This window comes from Chelonoidis abingdonii, chromosome 24 (genome assembly GCF_003597395.2).
Source record: "Chelonoidis abingdonii isolate Lonesome George chromosome 24, CheloAbing_2.0, whole genome shotgun sequence".
NCBI classification, from domain to species: Eukaryota; Metazoa; Chordata; order Testudines; family Testudinidae; genus Chelonoidis; species Chelonoidis abingdonii.
The window spans coordinates 22,924,462-22,941,870 of record NC_133792.1 but is presented as its reverse complement, the minus strand read 5'-3'; the positions used below and the strand labels follow the sequence as shown (position 1 = coordinate 22,941,870).

Sequence of the window (17,409 nt, the reverse complement as noted above, 5' to 3'; positions counted from 1 at the left end):
TGGCAGCGAGAATATCCAAGCTGGTAGTGAGCTTGGGGGAGTTTCAGGTAAGCACCCAGATTTTGGACGCTAAAGTCCAGATCTGGGACAGGAGGCTTTACCACAGTCTCCAATTTCCAGTGCTTTCAAAGGCAAAGCTGAGTCTTTCAAGCCCTACCATGCATGAGCCACCTACGTATTTCTAAAGCATCATTGTCATGGTATCTGATCAATGGTTTTATCTGACAGGTGCCAGGGTTACTAAATCAGCAGTGCCCACCAGGAGAGCTACTGACTCACTAAGAGTTATTTCTAAATATGGCTTTGAAAATGCGTTATACATGTTAAATGTCATCTCATACCTAGAGAGAGGCAAGTGGGTGAAATAATATCTTCTCCCTCTCACAACAGAAACTGGCCCACCTTGTTTCTCTAATATCCTGGGACTGACATGGCTACAACTACACTGCATACATCATACCTGTCATATGTATGTATGCAAGACAGACAGATGGACACACACACAGTAAGAGAGATTCAAATTTAGCAAATCACATGTCTAGATATCCAGAGTCTGAGGTCTGCTAACTGGCCCTTTCTATTAATGAAGGATATGAGTATTGCCAGCCATTCTGGAAGCACCATGTACCGTGCAGTGATCTTTACTAGCCAACACTGCCTTGCCCTCTCCCCAACAGGCAGATGCATTCCTAGCAGCCGTTCCCCAGTGCATCCTAATTAGAGCTCCTATTATTCCAATAAACATAAAACAGAGACTTAGCTGCAACAACCAGGCCCTGCAATGACAATTATGTTTGCATCATTACTGCCATTTCCATAGCAACAAACTGTTTGGACCTCTCTCCCACCTAGCACTTCTAGCTAGAGACTGGGCATGGGGGGTAGTGCAGGGGGCAGTGAAGTGCTCAGCGTTTTTATTTTGAAAAGTCCCACTGTTTTCAGTAAAGGAAATTTTAATACCTTAAAAAATTCAGTTGAAGAGAGGCAAAGATTTCACAGAGTAAGTGTGAAAGACGTCATGTGATTCTAAAGTGCACCTGAGTGTGAAGAGAGAGCTGACACTCTGCAACAACATCCCAACTTCAGTCACTCCCAGCAAAGAGGAGGAATCAGGGTTACAGCAAAGACATGCATGGGGCTCCCAGCATATTGCTCAGCACAGTCGCTGCCAGGATCACGACAACTCTTGGGCCACAAAGCTTCCTAAACAAAATTTTGGGTCCTTACAAAATAAAATCAAGTGCCTGTTTACACAGGATTTTCCCTCTTTGGCTAATTCTTGCCCCAAGTCTCCAGCTATCACGACACAACCTGAGCTGTAACCCCTTAGACACTCACCCACCCACCCACCTCAAGTTGCACTGACTGCAGTATCTGTCATTACCTGCTAGAAGATAAATTCCACCCACGATCACACCAACCAGCACAGGTTTCATGGCAGATTCCTTGCAGACATTTGTGACAGTGATGGAAGGAAGGTAAAGGTGGGATGGGGAGGGGAGAACGAAAGTCTGGACTGGAAGGACACAGTATGTGTGAGCTCTCTCCCAGTGCTGGTCAGGCAAAAGGGGATTGGAAATTAAACCAGCCAATATAAAGAGACCTGCGCTGTGGTGAGATCTAATCCAGCCCTGCTCTAAACCTCCCCAGCTGGCTTCTGTCAGTGCTGACAAGAAGAATGTGTCTACAGTGTATTCTTACTGAGCACGTTACAGTAACGCCCGCAGGATCCACAGCATTAGCTCCGACAGTGGGAGGACTGGGACAAGCCCCTACCCTCCCTCACGCCCCGTGCTGTCCCACTGATTTCCCTGCACAGGGATGGCACAATTAGGGCCCAAATAAGAATTTTTCCATTTTTGGATTACGAAGAAAAGCTGTGTATCTACCACTGACTTGCAGGTAACAACAAATGGAGCACTTCCCAGACACGGAGAGTGAAATCCTGGCCCCACTGAAATCAATGATAGTTTTGCAAAACTCCCATTGACTTCACTGGGCCCATGATTTCATCCAGAGAGTTTCATTCCTCCACTTGCCCTGTTATCTCATTGCGTGTGTTCATTCTGCAATATTTGGCAAACAAAAGCTACTGCAGCCCTTACTCTCATGAGTGATTTCATTGAAGCCAATGAGGGAGAAAGGAAAAAGAATGACAAGAAAGAGCAATAGAATAAAACTGATTAAGTGGATAAAAGTGAAGGAAGATGCTGAAGTTTCTGAATGCCAAGGAGCAACCGCTCACAACCTCTCCCTGACCACACAACTTACTTCAAGTGTCCTCATCCCAACCAATGCCTCTGCGCCAATATCTCCTTACCAGCCAACAAACAGCTTTTGCCAGTCACCCTGTGGTAAGCGTCTGTCTCAAATCTGGACCTTAGCGTCCAAAATCTGGGTGCTTACTATGATTCCCCCAAGCTTGTACCAGCTTGGATCTTATCTCGTTGCCACCAGATAGGATTTTGGCTCCTATCAGCCCGGGTTCCCCAAATATTCCTTGGGGGCCGCCCTTCTGGCCTTCCCAACTTCCTACGGAAAAGCCCCCACGACTCAGAAGTCTGAGTTTGTACCGAGGCAAGGAATTAATTCCCTCCCTTCCCCTCTGGAGCAAACCTGATGGAATATGATGTAATCTCTTTACATCACAATACAGAAAACCTGTCCTCTTTCCTTCTCCAAAGAGACAGCCCTCCAACACAGGAAACCGAGCTAATCCTAGACTCTATCCGTAACTGTTCCCTCGGCCCATGGACAATGGAACGTCAACACAGAAGTAATGCTCCCCCCACCCTCACTGTGCTTCCTTGAGGAGACGGATACTCTGGTACATGCGAATTTCTATCCGCCTTGCCTCACTAGGAAAAGAAACTTTATATAAAAAGAAAGAAAATACAGAAAAATATAACCCACTGCATTAAGATGTCAATTACAGGCTCTTGCTTATAAGAATTAGGAATACACAGTCTGATTCAAAAAATAGCCAATTTAAACCGGTCCAGCAATTACACCCATGTAAATACAAACCAAGCACATAACAGCCTATTGCTTGGTTTCCTTTGTACTCACACTTGATAGTAGAATATTAGAAAGAAGATTGGAGTTAGCAGAAAAGCTGTTTCAATCCATAGCCGGGAGAAACAAAAGACCCCGAGTTCCTTTCCCTCCCAGACTTTAAAAAAAATCCAGTTCTCTGATTGGTCCTCTGGTCAGGTGCTTGATTCCCCCCTGTCCACCCCTTACAGGTAAAAGAAAATTAACCCTTACCTATCTACTTATGACACACCCCCTCAACAAATGTTCCTGATCACCAGTGACACAGAGGAGGCCATGTCCTGCAGTCTAATGACCATACTGACTTTAGGCATTGGGATCAGGGAGCGAAGCATCCGTCTTTCCCCATAAACAGTTGCAGAGACTGAGCTGCCAGAATCTCCTCATTATCTCAGGATCTGGCAGGGTCCAAAAGTTTTGGCCATGGCAGTGATTTCTTTCTGCTTTGCAGCAGGGAGAGTTCTTATTTCTGCGGAGAAAGATTATTTAGAACTGGGGAGCTTTTCCCGAAGTATCTGAATCTTCCGCCTATGTCCTGCGGTTACCAATGCCACCTTCAGACATTCTAACAGAATTCCAACAAGTCATGCATGCTGCTGGTTTACTTTCTGCACTTCACCCAGCCTAATCAATCCAAACAGACTAGTCAGTTTCACATTGATCTGATGTGGGAGACATGGGAGGAGTAGTCATTTGGATTAGAAACGTGCATGAATTTAAATTCTTAGGAGGTATCGGGTTGCTTGCATGTCAACCCCCCTTAAAAAGCACAGATTTTTGAATGGTTAACTAGCAAAATTAAGCCCTGATCCTGTAGTTGTTACCAGAGGGTGCTGTATCTGTATATATGTGAATAGTTAAGTGAAAAGATGCAAGTGGATGGCACACAAGAATATGTAGCATTGTTTGCAGGTGCTGTTGTGTATTGCAAATGGCATTGAACAGCTCTTTATATCAACTGTTCACATGATGTCAAAAATAAGAGTTTAATTTCTTTAATTCTGTGTTGTGGATGACAAGAATCAGAGTCACTTTTGCAATGGCTGCAAGCAACATTCCACTCGCTCTTCTTCTGAGCACATGCACAACATGCCTCCAGTAGCACCTGATCAGGATTTATCACCAAATTTTGTCCACTGAACGCTGATCCATGCCCCTCTGCAATACAACTAAATGGGGGATATCTGTGAAAACTGGACTTTCTTTGAAACTTTCAGTTAGACTTTTACACCAGCATACAGGCATAGGGGTCTGTCTTGCTCCAAGGAACTGCAGGATCAGGTACCTAAAAAGGTTCTGGACCAAAATCTTGACCTCGGGGGACTGCAGCAAGCAATTCAGCTCAGCTGTTGGCTCACTATTTATCATTGCATCTCTCCAAATGCATTACATGGAATACTGTTAAATAGTAACAGTAACTGCTTCAATTCCTAGGGTTAATGTAATAGCATGCTTCAGATTAGTGCTACAGACTTGTATTTGCTTTGGGAAGAGGACCAGCCCAAATTCCACACGTTGCTTCTTGGATGGAGGTTAGTGACTTCTTTGACATGTTTGTGTCTCACTCATTCAGAGCCTTGATGGCTCTGAATGAGTGAGACATTTCCTGAGAGCACTGGTGATGGGAAGAAACCTCTCAGACAGCAATCCCACTACCTTTGTCTCTGGCATAGATCTTGTTACAAGAGACTCCTCACTGGGAAGGAAGGAGCTCTGTTGCATTTGCAGTATGCAGGCAGGATACACTGTTAACCGGCAAGCAAAACTGTGATTACATATGAAGATGATGAACGTTACAAAACATGCCTTTTGCATAGGAATTCTGAAGTCTGTCCTCTGACAGCAGCCTATCCTTGTAAAATATTGTTGGAGGCTAACAGCACCTGGGCCAACAGCTCTCTGCAACAGTTGGAGGTTTGCGGTTTCTGTGCACAGACCTCTTCTGTCCCTTTGAGTTGTTCTGCTCACATCTTTGCCTGGCCTTATTCTGGATGCGACATTAAGCCAGGCTTCACCCATTTTCATTAACAGGGAAGCCTCATTTAATTCATCACAGTTGCTCCACCTTTACTAATCCTCTAAACCTTTTAACCAGGGTGAGCTGGAAGTAACTGGCATATCTCATGCTGCCCTCTGGTCAGACAATCTGCTATAACAAGCACGTCCAAACAGGCCTAGTGCAGCATCAGAATCTCAGTGGATGCTTTTGATCACAGACACTGTATGCAGTTAAATCACATCTGACACCAAGGCTCACACAGGCACTAGTGCGGGGTGTAAATTCCTGCAGTGTCTGGTCAGCTGACAGCATGTTTAGAAGGTCTGACTAACAATGGAGCCATAATGCAGTAGGGAGCCGCAGAGTGAAATGAACAGTACAAAGCTCGCTCTAGCCTTATCCAGGACCAACTAATACTCCCTCTGCATGAATCTGAAAAACAGTTTAAGCATCTGTTTGAACATTTTACAGCCAGCCTCTTTGCTGCTGCCATGGTGTGTGCATAGAAGTAATATACCGTCCAGGTAAAATGAAGGCAGCCCCAGGAAATATCTGCTAGCTCCAGTCTGCTGTATTTGCTTGAAGGGCTTCTTCTTTCCAAGGGCTAAAGGCTTTCTAATCTCTTTAGTCTCTTAACCTTTTAGCTGCCTTCCCTGACTACAGTAGAGGTCACATTTCTGGAACAGAACAGACACCTAGAAGATATCTGTATGAATAAATTAATCTGTCCAGTCAGGAAAAAACACCAATCCTGTTTCCTCAATTCACTGCACTGAGTGGTGCGTGTACCAAGTAACACAAAACCGCAAGTGTGTCTGGGCTTGGGTTGCATTCTTGCACAAAGAGCTATTGGGAGAAGCAAAGGTTGTTAATACAACAGAAAAGGGTTTTCTGCTTTCTCCAAGAGGGCTGAAGAGGACATTGCAATTAAAAACTCGCAGCTGGCCCATGCCAGCTGACCTCAAGCTCACAGGGCTTGGGCTAAGGTGCTGTTTAATGTTTAATTGGGGTGTAGACATTGAGGCTCAGGCTGAAGCCTCGACTCAAGGACCCTCTCACCTCACAGAGTCCTAGAGCCCAGGCTCCAGCCCAAGCCCGAACATCTACATCACAATTAAACAACCAGTTAGCCTGAGCCCCCTGAGCCTGAGTCAGCTGGTATGGGCCTTCTGTGGGTGTCTGATTGCTGCACAGACATACCCTAAGGCTGAACAGAGTAAGCTGACCTCTCACTCAGGATGACTGAATGCCAGAGCACGATGCTAGGGGGCAACCTGCTGCTGGACAGCATTCTTAGGAGGAGATGGAAACTGTGTGTTAGGCCACTCGTAGTCATTAAAACAGCTCCTATAATTTTTTTCAAGGGTTAACTGACCAAATTCTAATTCAGCAATTACATTCTACCAACCTAAATGCCAGTTCCCATTTCAACTGAATACACTATTCTTCCTCACTTCCTGTCCTAAACTGTTGTCCACTTAAACACACGCCACATTTCACCCAAAAGACAATTCAGATTAATAGATAATTTGGTTTGTTCTCATCAGAGAACACAGTAATCATCTGAATCCAGCTCCTGTTCAGCCATCTCTCAGAGCCTGGCTGTACCTCCGGTGAGAGCATGACTTTAGTTTTTATCACAGTTGCCATCTTTTCTGGGACCAACAAAGACTCATCCACCCCCTTCTTTGTTTAATTTTGCTCCTGCACATCCCTTTGACTCAGCCCATGCAGGGAATTCTGAGCACCACCCGATGGGAAAGGAAGACACAGCCGCTACCCCTGAGGGCATACAAACTGCAGAGGTCACATGGTCCATATATCAGAGGGGTACCTGTGTTAATCTGGATATGTAAAAAGCAACAGAGAGTCCTGTGGCACCTTATAGGCTAACAGACGTATTGGAGCATAAGCTTTGCATGAGTCTGACGAAGTGGGTATTCACTCAGGAAAACTTATGCTCCAATACGTCTGTTAGTCTCTAAAGTGCCACAGGACTCTTTATGGCTCATATAGCAGACAGACTCTCCCAGACCTTTTATTCTCAGTGTCCTGTCTTGCCATGTGAATCTGACAGGACTGGGTCACTTGGCTTCCATTTACTGTCTGTTATTGTGGCACTAATTACATTTTAGGCAAGAGCCATCCAGGGCCGGCTCTAGCCATTTCGCTGCCCCAAGCACGGTGGCACGCCGCGGGGGGCGCTCTGCCGCTCGCCAGTCCCACAGCTTGGTGCATCTCACACAGGCGTCCCTGCGGAGGGTCCACCGGTCCCGCGGCTCTGGACCTCCCGCAGGCATGCCTGCGGATGCTCCACCAGAGCTGTGGGACCAGCAGACCCTCCGCAGGGATGCCTGCGGGAGGTCCACTGGAGCCTCCTGCCACCCTCCCGGCAACTGGCAGAGAGCCCCCCCGCGGTGTGCCACCCCAAGCACGCGCTTGGTGCGCTGGGGCCTGGAGCCATCCCAGCTCTGTGCTGTGCTCCAGCCTGAGACAGCACTTAGGCAGTTAACACATGCAGGAAGGTGATTTCTGCTGATTCACACAGTTATCCCACAACACTCCCCACATTCCTGAGACTGAAGAAAGGGCTCCAGGAGAGAAAATGAAAAAAGCAGCCTACATCAGAGTAGCACGTTCACTTTAATCATGGAAGGCAGCTTAAACCCAAGCTCATGGCAGATCTAAGCTGCCACAGAAATGTGGTTTGAACAGAAACATTACTGGAAACTTCATGAAGTTACTCTGTGATCCTAATATGAAGTAATAAGCTGTTTACCCAGCAGGACTATACTGGGATTAATTGACAAAGCAGGGGAGATTAATTGCTACTATATCCCTGTCAGCTTCACTCCTCCACATGCACTCACTCAGCTCACTGAGCTCACAGAGAGGCAAAATTTGACTTCCCCACCTGCTGCTCCCAGCCTTTTACTGTTGTGTCTTGGAACTACCCCAAAGGAGACATAGTGATTTAACAACACAGCACCCTGCCTCTAATCTCCTTCGAGTACTAATGAATCCCAAACAGATGCAACAGAATGAACTCTCTAGCGCCGTCTCTCCTCATCCTATGCCTGTGTCAGCCTTTCTTTCCGTGAGCAGTCCCAGGGGCTCAGAAGGATTAGGTAAACCTACAGTTTGGGGAAGTGACATGAAATGCTGAGCTCTCTGGACTCCCAAGAGTGCTGCCAGGCCACTGAGGGAAGGAAACGGCCCTGGAGGCCCAAGCAGACAGGAATTATGACTTACAATGGTCAGATATTTAGTGAGCTATACAACATTCCATTGGGAAGAGGTCTGCATCTGCAGGTGCAGCACTGTAGGAACTGGCCCTGCACAGCAGTTGAGAGATTGGAATAAAGCCTATTTCTGCAGCCTTGTCTACATGGACTTTTCTTTCAGAACAACCTAAGGTGCAAGTTTAAACTGCTCTAGTTATACCGGTGTAGCCCATGTGGACACACGTATTCTGGTAGAGGAGCATATGTCACTTGAGAGGGGCTTATGCTAAACTGAAGGCACACATGTTGGAATAAGATCGTCCACCCAGGTTATACTGCTATAACTAAACTAGTATAACTATGCTGGTATAATGGGGACTAGAAAAGGCCCAGTGCGGACTCAAGAATACTGCTACCTACCACCTTCTGAGAAGAGTTAAAAACTCTTGTATCTTCAAGTTTTTCCTTTCTCCCACAAGATGGCAGCCTTTCAGCATTTCGGGCAGCATATATTTTACTCTTGGAGGGCTGGAAGAATGCAAGCCAGTTAGAAGAGAATGTCTTTAGTATAAACCGTACCCCTTATCGGTATCAGGTTGTTAGTTAGCAGAGAGATTAAAGAAAATAGGGAAGAGACAAGAGGTTTTCCTCTGAGGTTAGAGATGAGATGGATTGGTGACAAGGTACGGAGAGAAAGGGATGCCACCCACCAGCTGTGGCTGCAAAGAAGGTTGTCACAATCATAGCAGAATGATTGTGTGGCGGGGACGGAGACAAACTCCATGCTGGATGAGAAGAGACACACAAAACTGATCACTTAGGGAAGATCTCTCTCACCTGCCTTTGCCCCATCCTGTTTGTATCAAAATAAAGGACCCATCCACATGATGATTTTACTACATGTTAGCAAGCATGTGGTAAAAATACATCTTTTTTCCTAGTGAAGACAAGGCCAAAGTACCAGCTCTCATGGTCAGTTGGGAGCAGACTATGTGGGCCTAGCAAGCCTTTCTGCACCTCTTGTTTCTGTGGTGTCTGAGCTATATGGCATGTAGCTCTGTGTTTAAGCTTAGATGTTAAAAGATGCTGCTACATTTAAACTGCACACTGTTTTAGAGGCACCACCCCCACTGTCCTCCCTCCAGCCAAAAGGTACAAACAGTAATGTGCTTAGCCTCACAATTCCCCTGGCAAGCCAGTCTCACTATTTCACAGGTGGGGAAACTGAGGCTCAGAACAAGGGCATCTCCAGCAGAAGCCAGGTCCACCACTCCCAAGCAAACAAAGGGCTGCAGTGCATTTGCTCATGACACCAAGACCCTTTGATCTCCCTAAATAACAGAGTATAGCCTCCAACCCCAAATCCCTGGCTCATCATCCAGAGGGGAGAAGGAGAAATATCATCATCATTTTATGTGCTGGTGACAGGCTCCTCATTCCCTGCCCCAACCTGCTACAGCCCTTAGGAAATGTCGACCATTCCAACCCCAGCCTCCCTGAGAGACTACGGCCACAGCACCCAAAATGCCTCCTCCCTCTGGCTTCACACATCTTCAGCCCAAAGACTATTTCTGTTCCTGTACATAGCACCTCCACTCTAGAGCCGTCAAGAGGGTGCCTATGGCAATGTGCAATATCCCTCTGCCAACACCTAAGGGATCCTCAGATTCTGGTGCCCAACTCCCTCACACAGTTCCGTTGATCTGCTCACATCCTCAATTCACAGCACTGCCAATGTACCCCAGTGCTAGGAGTACAGTACATTCACACACGTCTGCCAGTGCACTTCAGTCCTGATCTGGAAACACCATAGCTACACCAGTCTGGGCGTCCACAGCTTTCTGAGTGAGATTCATCTCAACTCACTCAGCAGCCTTCTCTAGCCAGTCCTAGGATCCAATTATGCAACCATATGGCAAATCAGTGACTCAATAAGTATCAACTAACCAGGATCACCTGATTCCACACATTCTATCACCAACATTACCTGAGTATCCTGGTAGACAATGGCAAAGGAAGCCGTTAACCAGATCGGTGCAGCACCCTCCGTTCTGACATGGCTGAGACTCACATTCATCAATGTTAACAGAGCAGTTCTCCCCTTTGAAAGTGAAAACACAATCTCGTTACGATTATTTCAGTAAGTCCAAGCAGTGGATGTGCGCACATTCCCTGCAGGGGGAATCTTAACACCTTCTTTCACAATTCTTTGCTCTTCTTCAGCACCTTTCCTGCAAAGATGCAAAGTGCTACTTGTCCCTCAGTACCCATCTGGCAAGCAGGTATCATTAATCACCATTTATGAAATGTAGAAGACTAAGGCACCGAAAGGCTAAGTGATTTACCCCAGGCCACAACACAAGTCAGTGGCAGACGTGAGATCAGAACCCAGGAATCCTGATTCTGAGATCCCTGTTCTAATAACTAGAGAAAACTGCCTCCTATATTTCCAATTTTCCCCTCAAAAGGGCACATCCTCTTCCCCTCCAACCCCACACTCCTATAAGCGCTTTTAAAAACACGACAGGCAGTCCCTGCTGAGCACCCCTAGAGCCCTTCACATGCAGGGAGAATTGCCTATCCATCCCAACCACACGGAAGGTTGCTACAAGAGCAGTCATGACAAGAGGAGGCTTAAGACATTACCTGGGACTCCAGGGGACTAACAGTTTCCTCCAGAGGGGGAATGCCCCACTAACATATTGCAAGGACAAATTTTGCTTTATGCCCATGGGAGGGGCCACCAGGGCTATTTTGCCATTTGCCCAGCTGCAGGGTACTGAACAGAACATTAGGGAAGGGGGTGGGCTATTGCACCAGCCAGGAAATCAGGGCCTTGAGGGATATGGCCTTCCGGGTAGAGGGTGTGGTACTGGTTACACTCCTACTGCCATCTGCAATATGCACATACAGCAAAGGAGAGCCACACACTCCTCATCACGAGGCAGCTGCGCAGCCAGAACCATCTTGCTCTGCACCACGTGGGTGGCTCTTGCTGCACAGTTGGCTCCTCTTCACTCCCTGTGACCCAAGCTGTGCAGCTCCTACTAGGGGGCACAGCCCAGTGGGTAGCTCACCTGAAAAACCTGGCTGGCACCAGCAGAGAAAACCTGCAGCTTGACTATAGCTGAACTCGCTGAGGAAGTCGTGTCCTGTCCCATAGTAGGTTTGGTTGGATCGCTCAAAGCACACGCCTCCATTGTGACAAGGGTCTGTAGCACACTCATCCACATCCTCCTCACAGCGCTGCCCTGTGTAACCTGCCAGGCAAACACCAGAGCTAGCACAACACAGGACTTCCTTGGAAGGGAGACAGAAAACTATCCACCAAGATACTACAGTTGCCAATAAGGGAGCAAGTTTATGTGAGTCTGAGACACTGCAACTCATCTAGCACAAAGCACCAGGGCCTAGCATACAGCACCAGTGTCAGAGGCAAGAGCCAGTCAATTCATCTCGCCCAGGAGAGAAAAGGCCTGGGCTTAGGAAAAGGGAAATTTCAGGCAATACAGCAAAACACATTCCCTGCTTGAGACCTTCATGCCAGTGGAAGACTCTCCCGAGAGAAGCAGAGAGAGACCCATCACTTGGGGGTACTAAAAACTAGACTCATACAGTATAGAGTCGGTTTTTCTCAGGGCAACCTAGCAGGTCCTCTCTGCCACTGAATACTCAGACTGCAGGAGAACGAAGCAGTTTCCCTACTCACCTGGCCAGCAGGCACAGCTGTAATTCTTGACACCCTCCAGGCAGGTAGCATTGTTCAAACAGGGCTGGGAGGCGCACTCCAGGATATCCAACTCGCAGTGCTCCCCTTCAAAGCCTGTGTCACTGCAATCACACTGGTAGCTAGGTGAACACAAAACAGAACACCTCAAGAGCTCTTCAATCCAATGCCCAGTCCCCTCCAAGGTAAGCAAGGCTGCTTGTGGGGGGGGGGGAGTGAGGCAATGGGCCCCGTGCCCTGCAGGGCCCCCCACGAGAATATAGTATTCTATAGTATTGAACTTTTTTTTTTATGGAAGGGGCCCCCGAAATTGCTTTGCCCCAGGCCCCCTGAATCCTCTGGGCAGCCCTGAAGGTAAGGGCAAACAAACTCATGGGGCTAACTTGCTAGCCCTCATGTCCACCTTGCAGAATTCCTCACCCATGGGCTGAGAGAAGACAGTCCCACCTCCATAAACAGAGCATCCTTGCAAGAAATTAGTGGCAAGGCAGGTCAGCCTCTGAGCCTACATAGTCCACGTGAAAGGCAAGGATCAGACAGACAGGGATGCTCTCAGTCAAGGAGGGTGGCTGCTTCTGATGCTTGTGATTGTTCATTTAAACTGCAAATAATTTTCATCGCGGAGCAGTAAGAGACAGTAACAGGAATTCTTTCAAGCATCTCTGGGAACTCTGCTAGTGGAAGGAGTCCTTTGGCATTAACACCCCCGCTGAACGGCTCTTAGAATAACTTCAGTTTAAAAAAAAAACAATAGCAAGCGGAGTGGGGGAGGGAGAAAACGCTTAAAGAGCACTGAGTCCAATTCATCCTTCATGCTCTGAAGTCAATGGACTTACACCAGGCAGGTGTCTCATTGGCTCATGTCAGATATCTAATCACTTTTGAAATGCAAATGGCCACAGCAGCGTGAATCCCTCACCTGTCAACAAGGTCATGACATATCCCTCCGTTGATACATGGTTGGCTTGCACATTCATTGATGTCCACCTCACACTGGATTCCCTCATAACCTGGTGCACAAGTGCAGGTGTAGAACCCAATGTGGTCAGTGCACGTGCCCCTATTCTGGCAAGGGCCTGAGTCACATTCATCTATTTCAACATCACAGTTTACACCTTTGTTACAAAAGAGAGAAACATCCATGTTATGGACTTGGCTGGAGTTCTGAGCTGGGATCACAAAAGCAATGATATCAAACCCACTCTGCTAGAACACAGACATGACAATTTATAAGTTCCTGGACAGCAGACAAGCATACAAATACTAAGAAATGCTTAGTTTATTAGTATTTGCAGCCAAGTCTATCTTGGAAAGACTTATGGGTTTTGCTTTTAAATCAACAAAACTGAGAACAGTTTGCAACAGTTGTGAATCTCTAGCATAAACTTGTATTTGATTTCATTGAATTAGTTAATTCCATCAGCATTTAGCAAATGAATTACACTTCCCGGATGAAACATAAAACCAAGGTCCTGCTCCCTTACATTCATTACAAAAATCCCATCCTGCTTTATTTTGGGGTGGGGGAAGTGGTAGGGTGTGAACTGCAGTGTTGTGGCCAAGTTCAACCGTTGATATTTACTTTCTGCAGCACAGTGTTCCCCTTGGTTCGGATTACATGTGATATTCTGCATAGCTGCTGTGTTCCACCACAGAGGCGGCTGCATTTCAGTGATTGAAGTGATCACTGTATATCCTTTACCCTCCTCCCAAAAGTTTTATAAACTTTGTAACTTGCTTTGAGGTCCTCAGAAGGGAAGTGCTGGAGAAGTACGAAGTATTAGCTATAGTGGTACTAGCAATAATAATGGTCTTATTCATTAAGTATTAATAGCACTAATCACAGCAGAAATGTTCCCATTATCTTTGTCTAACGTCATTCCATCAAAGGAAATCTGTGCGATGCCCCACAGCAACCATCCTGCCACTTTCTCACCTCAACGAACTGCCCATGGTCTGACATCGCCCCTAAAATGGCACCTGCCAATCCATCTAATCCTCCTTTCTGACAGAGGCTCACTGTGCCACAGACGGGGCCACCCTAATCCTAAAGGAATGTGGGCCCCATAATCTGCCAGATCAAAACCTGTCAATCCTCACATCAAAACTTCCCTCACCCAGATTCCAGCGGCAAGTGCCAGGAAATGCTTAGCCTGTGAGGACCAGTGGCCCTAGGAGGCTGCAAGACCAGGGCCAAGAGGCTGTGATGCAAATCCTCATGTCCAGCTTCAAAGTCATCTGGAACAGCGCATGCTGCTGCAACACCCTAGGCTGTTTTACCCCTTACTGACACCAGCTCCTTCTGGGGGAACTCATAGTCCTGAACTAGGGACTTGGCAGGAAAGTGAAAGGGAAACTGATGGGCAAACACTGAGTTGTGTTTTACACTCTAAATCTAAGGGTCATTTTAAGCTCTAAACAGCACCTGCTCCTGAGTGAGTATTTTTCCCCAGCTCTGCCTTTCACCAGAGTGTGACTCAGTCAGTGACTGGATGCCTGATAGGCAACAAGTCCCCGCTCCATTTGTAATCTGTAACCCAGTGACCCCACATTCCTTTACAGCAACATAACTCCTGAAACGCCTGTAGCCTGTGACAATGGGTAAGGCTAGGAAAGGTCATGTGCCGGCTGGTACCAGGGGGAGGTGGTTGCAGCATAGACTGCATTCCATTCTGATAGCTGGGCTGGGGGAGAGGAGACCCCTGCACCACTGCCTCTGCAGATAACTCACAGGTGCAGATTACACAGTGAGTCATCACCAGCACAGCTGAACCTCAAAGAAATACTCAGAGTCTTATGAAAAATACTCCCAGGGTTTAACAGAGCTGGAAAAACAAATCCACAACTAATAGCTACTCCACCCCAGAGCCTCCTGCCCTGGAAAATGCCTGAAAAACAGGACAAAATGTCCTGGGCCAGTCTGATAGAGACTAGTTACATCCCTAAACTCCAGTAAGTTTATTCTTCCTAAAGACAAATACGACTCTCTCCCCCCGAGCTTCCCCTTAACCATGCCTTCTCTAAACCCAATCACATCAAAATCACTGCTGTGAATCCAAGTCTCAACCCCATCCCCATCCCATAACCCCAGGAATCCAAACCATTCAACATCCACATCATCCCTGTGAATCCAAGCCTCGACCATCCCCCCAGGAACCCACGACCTCTCTTTCAGGACAGCCAGGTCTAAGCTAGTACACACATGCTCCCAAACACACCAGAAGCTCAGGACATCAGACAGAGGCTCAGCCTCACAGCTGTAACAAACAGGCAGAGATGAGAAGCTTTTTGGGGCAGGGACTGTGTCTTTTGCTGGTTTTGCCACAAGCAGTTGCATTGATGGAGCTGTACAAACAGCAGTAAATAACACTACTGAAAGACTAATACACATGAATGAAAGGTACCTGTATAGCCAGGGACACACTTGCACAAATAGCGATCCATCTCATTCAGGCAGGTGCCATTGTTTTTACAGGGCCGGGATGCACACTCGTTGATGTCTATTTCACAGCGGTTTCCTTGGAACCCAGGCACACAGAAACAGTTATACTCATTCACCCTGTCTAGGCAGATGGCTCCATTCTGACATGGGTTGGAGGCACATTCGTCGATGTTATCTTCACAGTGGGCCCCGGTGAGACCAGGTTGGCAGCTGCAGGTATATATCCCAGCACCCTCGATGCAGGTCCCATTATTTTGGCAGGGGTGGCTAGAGCACACAGATATTTCAGTGCGGCAGCCTTCTCCATTTGGTCCCATTTGGCATTGGCAGATGTATCCATTTGCACTATCTACACATTCAAAATGAGGCCCTTTACAAGGGTCACTCTCACACTCATTAATATTAACACTACACTCAGCACCTGTGAAGCCAGGCCTACAGATGCATTCATAATCCAGGAGTCTTGCAGTTTCACTGCATATCCAATTCGGCGGACATTTGTGCACAGCACACATAGAATAGAGGAATTCACAGTTTGTGCCCATGTATGCCACTAGTTGCTGGGGACAGAGGCACCTGTAGCCTCCCTCCAAATCCTCACAGCTTCCCCCGTTCTCACAAGGGAATGATGAGCAGCTGCTGGCAGTTTCAGAGCCTGATGTTCCTGTTGAGAAAGGAGACTTCCTGTTAGTCTGGGCTAGCAGCGTGGAGGAACCCAATGGGGTCCTCCCTTAATCACTGTACACAGTAGATATTTCAGTATTAATAGGGCTGCATTGGCCATTGTTCACAAATATCCACCCTCCTCCCATGGGCATTGGATAAATTATTTGTAGTCAGGGGAGAGAATACACACTCCCCTTTGGAAGGCATTTATCTGCATTCACAGCTGAGAGGCGTTGTTACATCGCCAGTTGTTTTGGGGCAATCATATGACATCAGCGAACAAATTGGCTTTTCTCCCATCTGTGCCTGGCCAGGAGGCTGTAACCTTTCTGCTCAGCCACAGACTTTGCTCCTGCTATCCATGCCTGCGTCACCTTGAGATTAGAGACTATTGCAATAAGATCAATTTAAAAACATTCCCAGGATGAAGCTGGTGCAGATGCAGTGGCCACTTAGTATTTTATTGGCAGCACATGATACCGGTGCTCTAAGATCTGCACTCTCTGCTGAGTGGTTTCGGGGGCTAGTTTTGAGCTTTAAAGCCCAAACAAGCCTGATACCTTCATACCGAAAGATGCCTCTCGCCCTGGGTGTTCTCTCTCTCCCTCCTCTTGCCATCTTTCCTCTTCTTGCATTCCCCACCCCTCCTACACCTCTGCCTCTAGTTATCTGGCTAAATCATCCATCTAACATGCACACTCTTAAACCAACCTGATGGATCTCTGCTCACACTTGTTTACGTCCTTTACATATGTTTTCTCTACCCTTTCCATAGATAAACTTGGTGCAACTTCCCTTGATATGAAGGGAATCTATGACCCAAAATAAGTGGCAGAGGTGAGCTACATACCAAGTTAACAAACCACAGGCCAGCTGACCTTATCAAGCCTGCACTGATTTACAGCTCAATGCCAAGGAGTTAGCATTGCTCCCAATTCCAGCCATCCCACACTCCCAAGGAATGTATTTTTCTTAGCCAGAACCCCAGTGAGCAGAAGCTGCGGCTATAAATGTTCCAAACTAGCCTATTTCACACACAGTCTTTGACCACAAGAAGAGCAACCCAGTAATCACTGACTAAACACACTATGCCTCAAAAGGGAAAGGAGTGATTTCTTGCTGCAGTGAAGCCAGTGATGGGGGAGGCCATGAGGAGGAGCAGATAATGCTGGAGACACACAGTGGGCTTGGGGTATTATGGGACCAAATGGAAGCTCAGCTTCAGACAGAGGGTCCCAGAATCTGGGCATGCTCAGAATTAAATCTTGGGTTCAGCTCCCAAATATTCAACCCAGAT

General features: G+C 47.1%; 1 protein-coding gene across 1 annotated transcript in view; it reads right to left on the bottom strand.

Annotated features, from left to right (window-relative positions):
- CRB2 (crumbs cell polarity complex component 2) overlaps positions 1-17,409 on the bottom strand; it is a 54,916-nt gene that overhangs the window by 19,984 nt on the left and 17,523 nt on the right. Inside the window, exons 2-6 of the mRNA XM_032767636.2 lie at positions 15,409-16,110; positions 12,924-13,119; positions 11,987-12,126; positions 11,355-11,537; positions 10,265-10,378 (exon numbers count right to left, since the gene is read on the bottom strand). Of these exons, the coding sequence (XP_032623527.1) occupies positions 10,265-10,378; positions 11,355-11,537; positions 11,987-12,126; positions 12,924-13,119; positions 15,409-16,110 (1,335 nt within the window). The remainder of the gene's footprint in view (positions 1-10,264; positions 10,379-11,354; positions 11,538-11,986; positions 12,127-12,923; positions 13,120-15,408; positions 16,111-17,409) is intronic.